The sequence below is a fragment of the Pogona vitticeps genome, chromosome 6 (assembly GCF_051106095.1).
Source record: "Pogona vitticeps strain Pit_001003342236 chromosome 6, PviZW2.1, whole genome shotgun sequence".
NCBI lineage: Eukaryota > Metazoa > Chordata > Lepidosauria > Squamata > Agamidae > Pogona > Pogona vitticeps.
This window is the reverse complement of record NC_135788.1, coordinates 43400970-43419085: the sequence shown is the minus strand read 5'-3', so window position 1 is coordinate 43419085 and position 18116 is coordinate 43400970. Positions and strand designations below refer to the sequence as shown.

Here is an 18116-nt window from a genome sequence, read left to right as displayed (position 1 = left end):
TATCACAGGTGAATGGCTTCCGCAGTTATGTTGATCTTTACGTAAAAGACAAGTTGGATGAAACTGGAGTTCCTCTGAAAGTTATCCATGAGCTTGCAAATGAACGCTGGGATGTTTGTCTTACCTTAAGTGAGAAAGGATTCCAGCAAATTAGTTTTGTGAACAGTATTGCTACCACAAAGGTGAGATACGTTATTTACTATAGAGCATAAGATGAATATATCATTTTTATCTTCTTTCAGATAAAATATTCTACAGCTCACTTATCTTCATTTGTGAATGAATACTGGAGGAATGTCTGCTTTTATTTTTTAATGTTCTAGCCAGTCAGGTTTTTCTGAAGTGAGTTCCGACTTGACAACACAGAACACACAGATACCATTTATAGAGGAAAATGAGTAATGAGCATGTTCTGGAAATAAAGAAAATGTAGTTTTTGTGTGATCCCTTGTGCTCCTCCAACACAGTATGGAACAGATGAAATAGAACAGCACTAAGTATCCTGAGGTGTGGGTCACTGTGTTTAGTAATATTTGAATATAAAAACACAGAAATTTCTGGTCCATATTTTGGTATTATATTACTTCTTTGCTCACCCCATTTTTTTTTTATCTCAAGGGTGGTAGACACGTTGATTATGTTGTAGATCAAATTGTTGGAAAATTGATAGAGGTAGTGAAGAAGAAGAATAAAGCTGGTGTTTCTGTGAAACCATTCCAGGCAAGTTGATCTTCATCCTTTAAAGTAATTCCAGCATAAATGGTTGTTTTATAACATAAATGTCTTACATTGTGTAATTTCATCATCCTAGAGTGTTTCTCTTGTATTTTTAAATAGGTAAAGAACCATATATGGGTTTTTATTAATTGCCTCATTGAAAATCCAACTTTTGATTCTCAAACAAAAGAGAACATGACACTCCAGCCTAAAAGTTTTGGGTCCAAATGCCAGCTATCAGAGAAGTTTTTTAAAGCAGTAAGTATTGTATGTTTTTGTTATGATCATGTATGCTGCATACAAATATTAATAGCAAATATAGAAAATATCATATTTTCTTGGTGGAAGGGGCAGTGGGACATTTTATTTGTACTATTATGCATGATATAGTATCCAGACATTGTTCTTCGTGTGACTGAAAAGAATACAGTGAAAGCCAAGATGTTCTGCTTTGCAAAACATACACTTTATAATTAATAAATGCTTAAGAAAGTTATTTCTCCTGCAAATTGTTATGCAACATGGAGAGTCTGAACTTTGGTTTGAGACATCACTCCCGAGATTTCTTGGACATGTGGTTTTTTGAAACAGACGACCAGGATCCTATTGGTTATTTACACATTTTAAAAGAAAACCCCAAAAATGCCATGGTTCATTGTAGCTTGCTGATGAGATGCAATGTACATGTCAGTAGGGATGATATTTTGGTGGGGTTTTTTAAAAATTACAAATCCCGTGGCTCACCTAGGAGAACAGCCTCAGTTGGAAGACTTTGAGGCTGAGTTAGACCTTGCTCCACTAGACTCATTAAAAATTTTTTTAAAAGAGCTCCCAGCTAGCACTGTGAGAAACACACTGTAGGACAGGAAGAGGAATCTTAGTAAGAGCTAGGCCTAGCTCAGCCTCAGAGTCTTCGAATTGAGACCCTTCTCCCAGGGGAGCCACATTTAGATGTATGCAAGATGTCTATCAGGTAGAATTCCCAGAGTGTAGAATTATGGGATTTGCAGTCCAAACAATGCTAAAACCCCATCTCTACATACAAGAGACATGACCAGGTACACAGCCAACATGAAACCAATACTTTATAAGTGAGCATAGTGACCTTGACATTTTCTCTGTTATATGTTCTTAAATAACTTATAAGATTCTGGCCTATGTAATTTATGTTTCTTGTTGATTTATGCTAAACTTTTTTTTTAGCACTGAGGAGGAATGTCATGTATAAAGAAACACAGGTGTTTTTACATATAAGATGGATTTGATTCCTTAATTTACCTTGTGGATATGAACACTTTTTGTTTTTGATATGATTGTGAACATTGTTTTTTTTTTGTAGGCCTCTAACTGCGGTATTGTAGAAAGCATCCTTAATTGGGTGAAATTCAAAGCCCAGACACAACTGAACAAAAAATGTTCATCAGTGAAACATAGCAAAATCAAGGGCATTCCAAAACTTGATGATGCTAATGATGCTGGTAAGAGAAAGCCTTGTAAAGAAAAAAAATTCTTTTTTTCTGTCTTAGGAAATTACTCAGTGACTCTTAATTGACAGTTACTCACATTTCTAGCAGAGATATTTTCCTGGTGCACAATTGTCAAAATGTGTCTTTTCAGTATTATTTGCTTCTAATTGTACATGGGTAAGCTAAAAATATTATTATTGTTTATTAAAACTGACTGCCACTGTTAATTTGGTGCTGTAAAAATATCTTAAATTAGAGCTGTTTTTTTTATTAGTATTACTTAAAAGAAGTAAAATTATGCCCGATGTTTTTGTTCTTTTACTCAAGTGGCTGTTTGTTGTTGTTTATGAGGAGGCCATGTACTACTGTAGACATTTTGGCTGGGGATTTTTTTACTTACGGCAATCTCTCCCTCTCAATTTCCCTCCCTTCCTGTTCATCTTCCCAGGTGGCAAACATTCCTTGGATTGTACATTAATACTAACCGAGGGAGATTCTGCCAAATCTTTAGCTGTTTCTGGCCTAGCTGTCATTGGAAGAGACAGATATGGGGTGTTTCCACTCCGGGGTAAAATTCTCAATGTTCGAGAGGCATCTCATAAGCAGGTAAAAAAAAAGCCTTGTAAGAAGTTGGTCAACATATAGCTCCTGTAATATAGTAAACTTGTTTCTGTTTCTGGTTTCCACACAGATTATGGAAAACGCAGAAATTAACAACATAATAAAAATAGTTGGTCTACAATACAAGAAAAGTTATGAAGATCCAGAGTCTCTGAAAACGTTAAGATATGGTAAAATTATGATCATGACAGATCAGGTCAGTTTAAGATCTAAAATGCAAATACTGTACACTGAACATCTCATCTAGTTCATTGTTTTCATTTTAGCCGTTGTTTGTATTCCTCTTTACATTTACATATTGCTGCTCTGTGTTGTCCTTCAAACACTTCTCAAGCTTATTTTCAACAAACAATTTGTTGCTGCTTCTCTGACATTTCTACTTTTCTTCACAGTGGTACTGGGGTTTTTATTTGTATTTTTAACCATTTTATTTATTTCTAAAAAAACTCCATTATGGCTTAGCATAAAAATACACTTAATAACACTAAACACATTTTCACTTTAACTATAAGTAAATGAAGTTCTGATCTGCTTGTAGAAGTTCAAGTAAATGTAACTACAGTTAATTCAAAGTGCCGCAACCTCTTAATTTTTAGTAAAGTTTTAGTATTTAAAATAAAAAAAAATCTGAGAAAGGTTCTCCCTCTTCTACAATTAGTTAGTCTTCACTGACTTTTCTTTTTTATATATATTCAGGATCAAGATGGATCCCACATTAAAGGCTTGCTGATCAATTTTATTCATCACAATTGGCCTTCCCTTCTGAAACACGGCTTTCTTGAGGAATTTATTACTCCAATCGTGAAGGTAACAAACATTGTACAGAACTACAATAACATAATGAAATCATAACATAATGAAACACAAGTTCAGTTAGATACTGAAGCTGGGTATTTTATATTCTTTATCTTCGATGGTCCCAACTCTGACTGCATTGCTTGGAGCACCTCCTTCCCTTTCAAAGGCATTGATTGCAGCCATGTTGCAGTCTCTCCCTAACCTCTGACTTCAAATCAAACCACTCTTGATTCCTGGCTTTTCCCCAATCTTTGGGGAACCTGCAAGACAGATGGCTCCCACACCATCCCTATGGCAGCCAACTCAATATTATCCTACGCCTTACCCACAGTTGTTCCATGAGGAGAGGCCGGGAGTTCATGTACTACCTCCGTGGTTTTCTCCTGTGCATTAATTTCAGGGGATGCTCTCCCCCCCACACACACTCATCTTCAATCCTCCATTTTGTCATCTGCATGCAAGAGCATGAAGAAGCAGTGTGCTAGGACATTATGGAGAGTGGGAGGTCTGAGCACATCTTCCAGATTCCCTATCAGGGCTTCTCCTTTACATTGATTGGAGTGCTTTAGATCTGGTTCCTTCAAGCAAAAGAAAAAGGCTTGAATGGAGTATAGGATATGTTTACTAATATCCTATTCTCTGTATGTTCATGACAAATAAGAGAGTCTTTGTTTGTGTGGGAGAAAAAGAAATGGCTTTGTTGCGCCAACTGTTTTTTGTTCTATATAGGTGATTGGCTTTCATTCTGGGAAAGATCATGGCTCTTTCCAAGGATGTGATTTATAACATTTAATAAAACATTAAACTGTAATATCTAATGGACATTTTTGCATTTAAGGCAAGCAAGAGTAAGCAAGAGCTTTCCTTCTATAGTATTCCTGAATTTGATGAATGGAAAAAACATATGGAAAATCATAAATCATGGAAAATAAAGTACTACAAAGGTTTGTGTTCAATATTCACCCTTCCTTGCCAAACTACCTAAATATTTGGACACAGTCTGGCTAAACTTCTTGAGTAAGTCACTTGAAGGTTAGTGTAATAGTTCAAAGTTAAAAATTAGTTCTTAACTCCTATCGCTGTCACTGGAACGTCCTCAAAATTGCCTAGCTCCATATGTATCTTTAGGTAAAGGTAAAGGTTCCCCTTGACAATTTTTGTCCAGTCGTGTCCGACTCTAGGGGGCGGCGCTCATCCCGCTCTTCAAGCCATATTGCCCGAAGACAATCTTTCCGTGGTCACATGGCCAGTGCGACTTAGACACGGAACGCTGTTTACCTTCCCACCGAGGTGGTACCTAATTATCTACTTGCATTTACATGCTTTCGAACCGCTAGGTTGGCGGGAGCTGGGACAAGCGACAGGCGCTCACTCCATCGCGTGGATTCGATCTTATGACTGCTTGGTCTTCTGACCCTGCAGCACAGGCTTCTGCGGTTTAGCCCACAGCGCCACCACGTCCCACAATGTATCTTTACATATGCCCCCCCAAAAAAAGATAGAACAAGTTGTTTTTCCTTTATTTTTTCTGAAGTAGATTTAAATTAGAATTTTTATTGCAACAAGCTCAGAAGTTTGATTGGCTATTTCAATATTTTTCTTTTCTTATCTCCTCATTGCTGTAGGTTTGGGTACCAGCACTGCTAAAGAAGCAAAAGAATATTTTGCAGATATGGAGAGACATCGAATTTTATTTCGATATGCTGGGCCTGAAGATGATGCTGCCATTACGTTGGTAAATATACCCTGCACTAATTTGTTTTTCTATCTTTATTGAAATCCTGTCTATCTCTCCATTCCACTCATCATTTCAAGTTTTTTCTGGCCCCATCTCCATTTATAATACTCCTAAATAAATGTAAACAGGCTGGAAATTTTTGTGATGAAAATGTCTTAAGGATTAATTTTTGCATTAAAATATATTTTTAAATTGTTTTAGTAAATTCTTTGGTAACAAGGAAGAGCTTGATCTGAAATTGATCTATTTGTTGTATGTAATTATACCAGCAGATGGCTGGATAGCTCAGTGGTTTAGGTATCTGACTGTAGAGCCAGAGGTTGGGAGTTCAATTCCCCACTGTGCTTCCTTTGAGAGGAGCCAGCCTGCGTGGCCTTGGGCAAACTGCATTGTCCCAAGATGCCTCCAGAAGAAGGGAATTACAGAGTTACAGAGCTCTCTCTACTTAGAAAACGCTGAAAAGAGTTGCCATAAGTCAGAACTGACTGATTATTATAATTGTTCCAACAGTGGCAGTGAAATTGGAGGTACAGTGGTGCCTCGCTTAACGGGCGCTCCGTTTAGCGACCAAACTGCATAGCGATTAACTTTTTGCGATCGCAAAAGCGATCGCATTGCGATGTTTCCTATGGGGTTTTATCGCTTTGCGATGATCGGTTCCCTGTTTCGCTTACCGATCATCGCAAAGCGATGATTTTTAAACAGCTGATCGGCGGTTCCAAAATGGCTGCCGGGTTAAAAAAATGGCCGCCCGCTGTGTTTTCACGCTGATTCCTCGCTTAAGAGGCAGCGAAAATGGCCACCGTATGGAGGATCTTCACTTTAAGGTCAGTTTTTTGCCTATAGGAACGCATTAAACAGGTTTTAATGCGTTTCTATGGGCTTTTTAAAATCGCATAGCTACAAAATCGCTTAGCAGCGATTTTTGCTGCACAGATTAACGTCGCTATGCGAGGCAGCACTGTATTCTAGTCACCTAAGTGGAAGAATGTCATAAACTTTTTGGAAGTAGATAGAGTCATAGCCAAAATTGCTGGCACCCTTGCAATTCTGTTAGAAAATGCAACTCTTCTCTCAGAAAATTGTTGCAGTTTCAAATGTTTTGGTACTCACATGTTCATTTCTTTTGTTTGTTTTGAAACAACACAAAAAAACAGGAGAAAAGTCAAATCTGATACAATCCCACATGAAACCCAAAAATCCACTGGCCAAAATTATTGGTATTCTTAACTTAATATTTGATAGCACCCCCTTTGGAAAAATAACTGAAATCAATTGCTTCCTGTAACCATGAATGAGTTTCTTACACCTCTCTGTTGGAATTTTGGACCACTCTTCTTTTCCAGACTGCTCCAGGGCCTTCAGATTTAAAGGATGCCTTTTCCCACCTGCTGTTTTGAAATCTCTCCACAGGTGTTCTATGGCAGCGGTCCCTAACCTTTTAAACTCCATGGACCGGTTGGGGAAGGTGGGGTACCCCCCTGCGCTTACACACATGCGCAAAGGAGTGGATGCATGCTCACGTGGGCACGCACACACACGCATGCGTGAAGGAGCGGATTCACGCTCGCACTTGTGCACAAGTGCGAGGGGGAGGGGGCTGCTCAGGGGATACTCACATACACTCGCACAGGGGTGGAGGGGCACTTGCGTGCATGCGCAAAGGGCTGTGCGGGGGGCAGGAGTGTGTGCGGTGTGGGAGATATGTCTCCTTGGCCTGCTCTGGCCAAGGCCATGGACCAGCACTGGGCTGGGGGTTGGGGACCCCATGTTCCTTGGGATTCAGATCTGGACTCATTGCTGGCCATTTCAGAACTCTCCAGCACTTTGTTTGTAACCATTTCTGAATGGGAGGAAAGCAATGACAAATCTTGACAGCATCTTAAAAAGCAGAAACATCACATTGCCAACAAAAATCCGAATAGTCAAAGCTATGGTTTTTCCTGTAGTGATGTATGGAAGTGAGAGCTGGACCATAAAGAAAGCAGACCGCCGAAGAATTGATGCCTTTGAATTGTGGTGCTGGAGGAGGCTCTTGAGAATCCCCTGGACTGCAAGGAGAACAAACCTATCAGTTCTAAAGGAAATCAACCCTGAGTGCTCACTGGAAGGACAGATCCTGAAGCTGAGGCTCCAGTACTTTGGCCATCTCATGAGAAGAAAAGACTCCTTGGAAAAAAACTTGATGTTAGGAAAGTGTGATGGCAAGAGGAGAAGGGGACGACCGAGGATGAGATGGCTGGACAGTGTCTGCGAAGCAACCAACATGAATTTGACACAACTCCGGGAAGCAGTGGAAGATAGGCGGGCCTGGCGTGCTCTGGTCCATGGGGTCACGAAGAGTCGGACACGACTAAACGAATTTCTGAGTGCTTTTTGAAGTGTGTTTCGAGTCATTGTCCTCTTGGAAGACCCATGATCTCTGGTGGAGACGCAGCTTTCTGACACTAGCCACTATGTTGTGCCCCAAAATTCTTTGGTAATCATCAGATTTCATGATACCGTTTACACAGTCAAGGCATCCAGTGCCAGAAGCAGCAAAGCAACCCCAAAACATATTTGAACCTCCACCATGTTTGACTGTACAGATTGTGTTCTTTTCTTTGAATGCCTCATTTCTTTTTCTGTAAATAGTGCCATGATGTCCTTGACCAAAAAGCTCTACTTTTGTCTCATCTGTCCACAGTACATTCTCCCAGAAGGATTGTGGTTTTGTCACATAAGTTTTGGCACACTCCAGTCTTGTTTTTTATGCCTTTGTGTCAGCAGTGGTGTCCTCCTAGGTCTCCTACCATAGCGTCCCTATTCATTCAGGTGGTGATGGATAGTGCGAGCTGACACTGTTGTACCCTGTGTCTGCAGATCAGCTTGAATTTGTTTGGAAGTTAATCTGGATTCTATATCCTCCATTCAAACAACCCTTTGTTGTAATTTTTCAGTAATTTGGCTCTTCCGTCCATGTCCAGAGGGGTTGGCTACAGTGCAGTTGGCTGTAAACCTCTTGATGATATTGCACACAGTGGACACAGGTACATTAAGATCTCTGGAGATGGACTTGTAGCCTTGAGATTGTCGATGTTTTTCCACAATTTTCTCTCTCAAATCCACAGACAACTCTTTATACTTCATTCTTTTCTCCATGCTCAGTGTCACACAACACAGAGGTTGAGTCAACTTTTCTTCATCTTAACTGGTTGCAAGCGTAATTACTGTATCACCCATGCCTCTTACTTGTGACAGGTGTGTCTAAATACAAATTAAAGGAGCATCACATGCTTGAAAAGCAGTTATTTCTTACAATTTAGATAGGGTGCCAATAATGTTGGCCAGTGCATTTTTGGGTTTCTGTGTGGGATTGTATCAGTTTTGACTTTTCTTCTCTCTGTGTGTGTGTGTTGTTTCAACAGAAACCAAAGAAAAGAACATGTGAGCATCAAAACATTTGCAACTGCAACAATTTTCTGAGAGAAGGGTTGCATTTTCTGACAGAATTGCAAGGGTGCCAATATTTTTGGCCATGACTGTGGGTCATGGCTTTGGTGGGTCATGAAGACAGAAAATTGGCCCCGGATCCTCAAATGTTGCCCACCCCTTGCATCACTATTGTTGTGGCTGCATTTCATCACTAAGAAGTAGCATGCAAAATGTAGATCAACAAAAAGATTAATTTTTTATAAGTATTTGATTTCTATTCCTCCTTTATACCCAAAATAGGATTCAAGATAGAACAAATACAATTAAATAGAACAGGTACAATTAGAAACTAAATGAATAAAAGCCTTTTAAAAAATAGATTAGAATTTTAAAACCATTCCAGTATCAGAAAGTAAAACAGCCCTCCATGGAAAAACTTCTCCGATGTCGCGCACCCCCATTGTCCTTAGTTTGTTTCCCTTAAACGCAGGTCCACCTTTGGACACAACTTGCTTATTTCTCCTTTCACCAACTGCCACCAGTGGATCTTTATCGAAACGTTGCCAATAATGTTGCATAGACACGTGTTGTCAAAGATAACTGATTATTTATTATTTAGTTGTTGAATCACACAAGTATGTGCACAGATGTTTTATTATGTTGCACTCATTAAACTTGGATAATAAACGCACTTCTTTATTTGTATTACTTCACATCAATCATTGGAATAAGATCTGATGACTGTCTGTCTATTTTATTATACTTCTACCCTTTAACTATTCTTTAACACATCAACCAATTACACCAACTTTCCAATCTCTCTCCTAAACCTTCAAAACCTCATCTCCCCTTCTCTCTCTGTCTCCAACTCTCTTTCTGACTCTGCCCTCCTGTCATCTCATAGGCTCCAGCCCTAGAGCTCCACATGACGGACAGGTGGGACATGGGCATTCCACCACATCCGGCAAGCATCATAATTTGCCAAAGACCTGTATGAATAAAAGAGTCTTTGGCTGTTGATGAAAAGACAAAGGGAGCCAACTTAGTTTATCTTGGTAATGAAATCCAGAGCCTGGGAGCAGCCACTGAGAAAGTCCTGGTCCAGTTATTGTTTGATCTAGGCAGATCATACACGGATCAGTCCATTCAAATGTATACACTTAGATTTCATTTATTTCAGTGAGTCTTCTATAAGTGGACACTTCACATGTACCTATTCTTGTCAGAATTCAGAAACTATGCATCCATCAGGCTGGGTTAATCTTTAGATCGGATACCATCAGAGGATGTGAGGCATCTCCAGTTAGTGCTAAGAAAGAATCCTGTCTAAAACAATGGAGAATTGCTGAGAGTTATCAATATTGAACTAGATCAGTGGTTCTTAACCTTTGTTACTCAGATGCTTTTGAACTGCAACTCCCAGAAACCCCAGTCAGCACAGCTCGTGGTGAAGGCTTCTGGGAGTTGCAGTCCAAAACTCGTGAGTAACCCTAGGTTAAGAACCAGTGAACTAGATGAACCAATGGTATTACTTAGTATTAGTATTATATTCCTGAGTGTTTGTGAATTAAACTAGTGGCAAAGAGACTCATTGAGCCCTGAACTTCTTAGTCCCTGTCTTGAAAAATGTAAAACCAGCATTAGTATGTCTTAGGCTCTCGTTACAATTACAGTGGTGCCTCGACTTACGAACTTAATTGGTTCTAGAACGCTGGTCATAACTTGAAATGGTCGTAAGTCAAAGCACAATTTCCCATTGAAATGCATTGAAATGCAATTAATCCGTTCCAGCCGAAGAAAAAAAATCTCCCCCAAAAAATCACTGCAGGACCCATCGGAAACGTGATCAATCCGTTCCGGGGGGGGGGGGAGCAAGCGAAGCGTGCAAGACCCATTGGAAATGCAAAAAAAGCAAAGCAGAAAGCAAGCGAAGTGTGCAAGACCCATTGGAAATGCAATAAAAGCAAAGCAGAAAGCAAGCGAAGTGTGCAAGACCCATTGGAAATGCAAAAAAAGCAAAGCAAAAAGGAAGACCCGTTGGAATTGGGGGGTAAAAACCCAGAAAGCAAGCAAACCCTCAAGACCTATCGGAAATGGGGGGAACCAGTAAAAAAGCAAGGAAACCCTCCAAGACCCATCGGAAATACGGGGGAAAACCCCAAAAAGCAAACAAACCCCCGAAGACCCATTCAAAATGGGGAAAAATATCAAAAAACAAACAACCCAAAGACCCATCACAGCACAGAAGTTTAACCCCCCCAGCCCAAAACCATGCTGCAAAACCCACCCAGAGCAGTTTTTTAAAAGCAGAAAGCAGCACCTTACCTTACCAGGCAGTCCAAAGCCTCCTCCGATTGCACTCAATCTAACTGTTGGGACAAAAGAGCTACAAAGAAGCAGCCTCTTTGCCTACCAACGGTTAGCAATTTGAATTTCCTGCCTTTTTCTGTTTGTAACTGGAACCTCTGGCCGTAAGTTGAAGCAAAACTTTGCAGCTGGAGCTGGTTTTAACTCGAAATGGTCGTAAGTCGGGACGTTCGTAAGTCGAGGCACCACTGTTAAAAATAGTGCAGTTTTTGTTTATAAGATAAAAGCAATTCACTGGCCTGATGGCACATACATTGTAGTACATTTCCTTTAGGAGATCTTATTTATTAAGCCATGTTAAATCTGGTTCAGAATGGTGGTCTTCCAAGAGAGCATGGAAACTCTGCCCACTATTCTTTGACTGTGTCCATTGTTGTACCAATTTGCACATATCTTTGGAGGATCCTTGCTAAAATGCATTTGTTTTGGTTTTACTTATTCTTTGTTAGATCATGGTACTTTTCTTTATATTTGTCCTTTTTTCTGGTTGTGATTAAGATATGTAACATCTTTGTAGGCCTTCAGTAAGAAAAAAATTGATGACCGCAAAGAATGGCTAACTAATTTCATGGAAGACAGAAGGCAGCGTCGGTTGCATGGATTACCTGAGGTAATGTTGGCAATATAAGGGGAAATAACAGTTATTGTTGTTTGTTGATTTTAAAGTAACATTATATTTTATTTATTTTAGCAATTTTTGTATGGTACAGCAACAAAGCATCTTACTTACAATGACTTCATCAACAAAGAGTTGATTCTTTTCTCCAACTCAGATAATGAGCGATCCATTCCATCCCTTGTAGATGGTGAGTTAACCTTCACTAAGAAGTATAGTATCATTTTAATGTCATTTTCAAGGTGTAGTTATCTTAAAAAGTAAGAGACCCTTTGCCATTCTCGCTTGAACTTTTAAGCAATCTCCCTAGATTGAACTAAGAGTACCATCTGTATTCCTCTAAGTGAAGCAAAACTGCTCTTATTTTTTGGTTTCTTCTGGCTCAAAGTTGAGATGCCCCCTCCTCTGCCCCAGACCTTTAATGGGACTTTGGTATTCTCCAATTTGCAAAGAACAACTAGCACTAATTAGGAAGTGATTCCATGCTCTGATTTGAAACTATTCTTTTATGTGAAGTTGTAAAGAATGGCAGTTTTGATTATAGACCTGGTTAGTAGTTATCACAGTTTGACTTGATTGCAATGCCAAATGGGTACTACTTCTCCTCATGGAGAAGTGGAAAAATAGTCATTTATAGTATTCTCTGGTACTTATTAGGTAAGTGTTCACTTATATTTATCCACACAGTTCTTACAGCATGTATTAAATTGTTAAACATGTGTTCAATGTACATCTTCAAGTTTAACCAGCAAGACATGAAGAGTATAATTTCTACGTTTATTTTTTTGTAAACCTGAAAAATGTGATTTCAGAAGCTGTTCTTAATTTTTTTATTATTATTTAAAACAGGATTTAAACCAGGACAGCGCAAAGTTTTGTTCACTTGCTGTAAGAGAAATGATAAACGTGAAGTTAAAGTTGCTCAGCTAGCTGGTTCTGTTGCTGAGATGTCAGCATACCACCATGGGGAGGTAGGTATGGAAGAAAGGGTTGAGCGTGTATGCTTGTCAGTATTTTTGTTTCATTATTTATGGAGTATTGTATATTTATGGAGTATAGGGCAATAGACAGGTTTCAAAATATAGTCCTGCTCAGGCTGTTTTTTTTTCCATTTGTGGTTGATTTCAGTGATGCGTGGGTAGAAGAAGAAATCTCAGTTCGGCTTTGGACTCACCATCCATTTCATCAGCAGAATGTTTCTGCTTTCACAGAATCGTAGAACAGAAAAAATAGGAAGGATCCTGGAGGAATCTAGTCCAGCTCCTTGCCAATGTAGGAATTACACAGCTAAAGCAGATATATTTGTAGGGACCACTAATGGCACTATCAGAGAATATGTAGACAGTAATTCTAGATAATGATGTTTCTCTTTTCCAGGTTTTAATAGTGCTTGTAATTGGTAAATCACTGATACATTTCATTCCATGTAGCATGGGTGCAAAGATAAGAATATACCCTGGGACAAACTTAGGTGTCCATTGTTTCCCCACATCTATTTTGGTGAATTGTTACAGTTTCTGTCAGTGTCAAACACAACATCAGGGGATCATTTATTTGTTCTTCTGTTAATGTGATAATATGCCATCTTCTGCCATCAGTGCCCCTCTGAATTCTATATAGGGCAGACAGGACAGTTTCTCTTCAACAGAATAAATGACCTAAATCTGACTTTAAAAATAGCAACTTGCAAAGCTGGGTTTCAGAGCATTTCAGCTTCAGAGAACATACTGCCACTGATTTCAAAATGACTTTGTAGAAAAGAGGAATTACAAAGGGAAGGTTGAGAGAGACTACTCAGGTGGATAATATCCATACACTCCAGTGTGCATCCAAAGGCTTAAATAGCACCAGTAAGGTATTGTATTCCAGCTTATAGAATTTCATATGAACAAAAATGTTCTGTTTTTTTATATAGTAGTAACAGTGCTATAACATTTTCTTCTAGCAAGCCTTAATGATGACTATTGTCAACTTGGCTCAGAACTTTGTTGGAAGCAATAATGTCAACTTGCTACAGCCTATTGGTCAGTTTGGTACTAGGCTGCATGGTGGCAAAGATGCTGCAAGTCCTCGTTATATCTTCACTATGCTAAGGTAAAATTTTGTTCAAAACAAAGTTGAAACTAGTCTTATTAAAATGTGTATAGAATTGGCTAGTACATATTTGTGATTATAAAGCTTCACTACATATAGCCTATTTACTTACAAAGCGTCACAGAGCTTTCACAAAATTATAATAATCCTAATTTTATAGCTAATTGACCCCTCCTTTTTTTTTTAGTTTCTAACATGGCAGTCTAATTTTTGTCTTTGCTCATTTCAAAGCTAGCTTGTATGAAGTCACTAGTTGTTGCCAACCATTCAGTTTGGAATGAGACAGTTTGCTGGTTTTCCCAAAGAAGAAACATGTATTTCATAGTCTTCATTCATGTAGGTCTGGAATCCTTGAATTTGCAACTAAATCTCATTTGGGAACTAAATGCAATTAATTTTATCTAAATCCAGCCTTATGGCTGAATCATATTGTTGTATGTTACACCACATAAGGCTGATGATGTGGTAGCAGCATAAGTTTTTCAAAAATCAAGTATTTCCAACTTCTTTCTTTGAGGCTCCCATGTTACTCCTTTCATCACTGGGAACCTGTGGAACCAACAGGACAGAAGGGGGATAGACCTTGGTTACTGAAAATTGCCTCCATCAAGGCATGAAGATAGCAGCAATTTTTGGTAATTAAAGGCTTCTCTCTCCTGTCCTGTGGTTTCTATAGGTTCCAGAAAATGAAAGCTTTGTTGGGAATGTTTAATTTCTGAAACATTGCTGCAGCTGCTGATGTCATCAGCTTTACATGGCATAAGTTACAGCAGCAGAATTTAAACCTGTATTTTTATTTTGTCCATATCTGCAGTTTACCAGTATAGTCTCATTCATTGTTCATTAGATCAGTCATGCTGGTGACAGTCTCCTTGGTAGGATGAATATACTCTGATCTGCAGAACTTGAAAAATTTTAGAATATCTCACCAGTCAGTCAAAAATTTCGCCAGTCAGCATTACTGGACTATAGCCTTGCAATTTATTGGGATTAGGAATCACTGATTTATACTCTCAGACTTGGGTTGATTTATTACCTGCGTGCCTGTGGGGTCATGAAGCTTGTATTTTGAATGCCTTTCTTTTGAATGTCTTCAGTAAAAATAAAACTGAAAGCAAAAGCGCCTGGCCTCTTAAAGAGCCGTGGTTCCCTCCCACCCCAGGATGTGTCCTTGTTTGGTTGAAATTGGGAGCAGGGAATCTCCATATTCTCCAGCATGGGACTACTCTACATTCTCCTGCAGAGCTATATCTATGTGCCGCTCAAACTCTCTTCTTGCGAGAAGAAGGCAGTTTTCCTTTTGCAATGGGAGGGGGGAGGGGAGGACTGCAGGATTAGAGAGAATGACAGGCGGAGGGAGAGAGTCAGGCAGGGAGGGAGCTGTGACATGTTGAGTAGCATTTTTCACTTGTCACAGACAAGTGGATGAGTGCATTTTTTTCACTCCAATTAATTAATCGCAGTTCTTGACTCTGTAGAACAGAGATGGGTGAGAACTGACCTACAAGCTACATGTAGCCAAAACTACTTTGCTTCTCTGGGAACAATACAGAATTAAATGAACCAGTTGCCCGAGTTAGCATAAAATAACTTCTAGATGAGCAATTAAAACCATAAATTTCAGTGGCTCACGAAAGCTCTCCTTTACTGCACATCTGATTGTTCTCCAAGGCCTACTCAAGAGGCTTCTTTCTGCATCTGAGGCTCTCATTTAAAACTCTACATACTCATCCCTCTTGTATATAAAAAGTTGTTTTAAAATTGCAGTGAATGAGGAAACCTCACAACATGTGCTGTGTGCACACTAAGAGTATATGTGACATTCTGAACCAGTACTCTTGTTTATAAATAGAATGAAAACCTGTTATTAGGATCCCATTTGGAACTTAAAGGAAATCACTTAAGCTTTGCCCTGTGTCACTAGATCCCTTGTCGTGCAACCAGTCAAACAAATGATTGTGCAACATACCTTGCAACCAACGCAAGACTGGATATGCACTGGGGAGCCAGTTGGAGCAAGGGGAACACTTCTGTGATCACTCTTCTGTGATCACATAATGCAACAGGATACTGGAGGAATATACCTCAAGCATTGTAGTCTATTCGTTTACAGTGTTTTGACTTAAATACCTTTTATATTTTTCTTTTCTTTAAAGCTCTTTAGCAAGACTACTTTTTCCTGCAGTGGATGATAATCTGCTTAAATTTCTTTATGATGATAACCTGCGTGTAGAGCCTGAATGGTACATTCCCATAATTCCTATGGTTTTAATAAACGGTGCTGAGGGCATTGGTACAGGATGGGCCTGTAAAATTCCGAACTATGATACCAGGGAAATTGTGAACAATGTCAGACGAATGTTGGATGGATTAGACCCTCTTCCCATGGTAATGAAATATTTGCTGTAGGTTAATATGTTAATTACTTTTTCATAAAGGAGACTAAATTAGAATTCTTTATTTGTAAAAGTGGAAATATGTGTTTGCCTTCTTTTGTCTAAATAAAACTAACACTGGGAGATTGTGTCTTTTGCATAGCTATGTAGTTGCTTAATTTGTATAAATGGTAAATATGAGCTTCATTGTGAATTTGTTTGTCCAGGTGAAGTAGATATCTTAAATGCCCTAGGCTTCATTCTCTTTCTCCTAATCTCTTTCTTTAGTTTTAATGTAATATGGCATGTGTTATGGGGAAACATATTTTCTTAAAGAGACTTGTATATGTACAGGGTAAGGACAAACAAACTCTCTAGCTATATAAAATGCTATAAATTTTAAATGTGTTTTTATTTAAATAGTCCACATTCTACAGAGATTCCCGTACATAAAGAAAAAGTGGCAACTTCCTCTTCTACTTCCAATTTTTTAAAAAAAAAAAATATATATATATATATATTTGGATCCTTTTATTTGTTTAGAAAACTCTTAAGCATGCCTGGGACCTATAATGGAAAGGGTGATATGTTCATGAGACAGCTTGCCTCTGTCAGGGGAAATTTCAATATTAGACCTGTAATCACATGTTGTCACCTGTCAAAACCTTCAATATTTTATCCCTCTACATTTTAAGTACTGTCCAGAATCCTGTTGGCTTTTTATGCATGCATGAATAAAATTGGGTGAGTTTTGGTGGCAGATTGCTGCTACTTAACAAGATGCCAGTTACATTCCTAGTTGCGTGCCTGTTGTATAACTGGATGTACAACTAGGAATGGAAGCAGGACCTCATTAAACATTGATAATTTATTGCCATGACTTGAAAATTATACACACTTAAATCACAAATAGGATTCTGACCAGTACTGACTGGAAGATAAGGCTGAGGAGCCTAACGCCGAGAGAGGCCCGAAAGGAAAAGACCAAAAACCGGGCCTTCTCGGCGGTGGCTCCTCGCCTTTGGAACAACTTGCCCCCTGAGATTCGCGCGGCTCCCTCGCTGGGCATTTTTAAGAAACAACTAAAAACATTGATGTATAGGCGGGCCTTCCCAACAGAAAACCCTTGACGATCTTTTTTCTTATTCTGTTCTTTATTCTTTTTTATTATTTACGTTTCTGCTGTAAAGTCTTAAAATTACATTGTTGTTTTTACTGTAAGCCGCCTAGAGTGGTCTAATATGATCAGATAGGCGGGATAGAAATAAAATAAATAAAATAAATAAATAAATAAATGTCTAGTTCACAGTGCTAAATTCCTGCATTTGATTATATGCCCTGATATTTGTTTTCACTGGACAACAGAAGCAGATTTGATTATACTGGCTGCTGGAAAAAGGTGCAACCATGGTCAGTGGGATATTTGTTTCCTCAGCTGTATGAAGTCTGATGATTATAATATCCCCTGCTTTTCCTCATGGTGATGTGTATTTGCAAGTGTGTGAAGGAATTGCTAGTGTCAGCTTGGCCATATGATTTCACACTGCCATATAATAGATAAATATCACCTTACTGTTAAATGTTGATATATCATCATTGAATAATTTGATTTTCTAGAACAGAGGTCTGGATCCAGAATTAGTCATACTTAAAGCAGACCTTCTGAATATTGGTGGAAATATAAGTTAGTAATGATCAACGTAATGTCTTACTAATTTCACTGTGACCACTTTAGGTTTGCCTAAGGCAAGGGTAGTCTTAAGTAATTTCCAGCAACTAAAGACTGGGTGGAGTTTGGATTTATTACAGTTTTAAAGGGCCTGCTGTGAGCTTAGCTGGTCTTCAGCCATCTTGGTTAGTTAGAATGTGCTATAAATTTGGATCCAAGTCATATAAACCAAATACTGAGG

General features: G+C 38.8%; 1 protein-coding gene across 3 annotated transcripts in view; it reads left to right on the top strand.

The window, feature by feature from the left end:
- Nucleotides 1-18116, top strand: part of TOP2B (DNA topoisomerase II beta) — a 59150-nt gene that overhangs the window by 17492 nt on the left and 23542 nt on the right. For all 3 annotated transcript variants that reach the window (XM_020807678.3, XM_073003411.2, XM_020807662.3), the window contains exons 8-21: nt 9-182; nt 619-720; nt 838-975; nt 2057-2195; nt 2632-2789; nt 2875-3000; nt 3501-3611; nt 4441-4546; nt 5228-5337; nt 11639-11731; nt 11813-11927; nt 12587-12708; nt 13683-13831; nt 15988-16219. In XM_020807678.3, the coding sequence (XP_020663337.3) occupies nt 9-182; nt 619-720; nt 838-975; nt 2057-2195; nt 2632-2789; nt 2875-3000; nt 3501-3611; nt 4441-4546; nt 5228-5337; nt 11639-11731; nt 11813-11927; nt 12587-12708; nt 13683-13831; nt 15988-16219 (1875 nt within the window). The remainder of the gene's footprint in view (nt 1-8; nt 183-618; nt 721-837; nt 976-2056; nt 2196-2631; nt 2790-2874; nt 3001-3500; nt 3612-4440; nt 4547-5227; nt 5338-11638; nt 11732-11812; nt 11928-12586; nt 12709-13682; nt 13832-15987; nt 16220-18116) is intronic.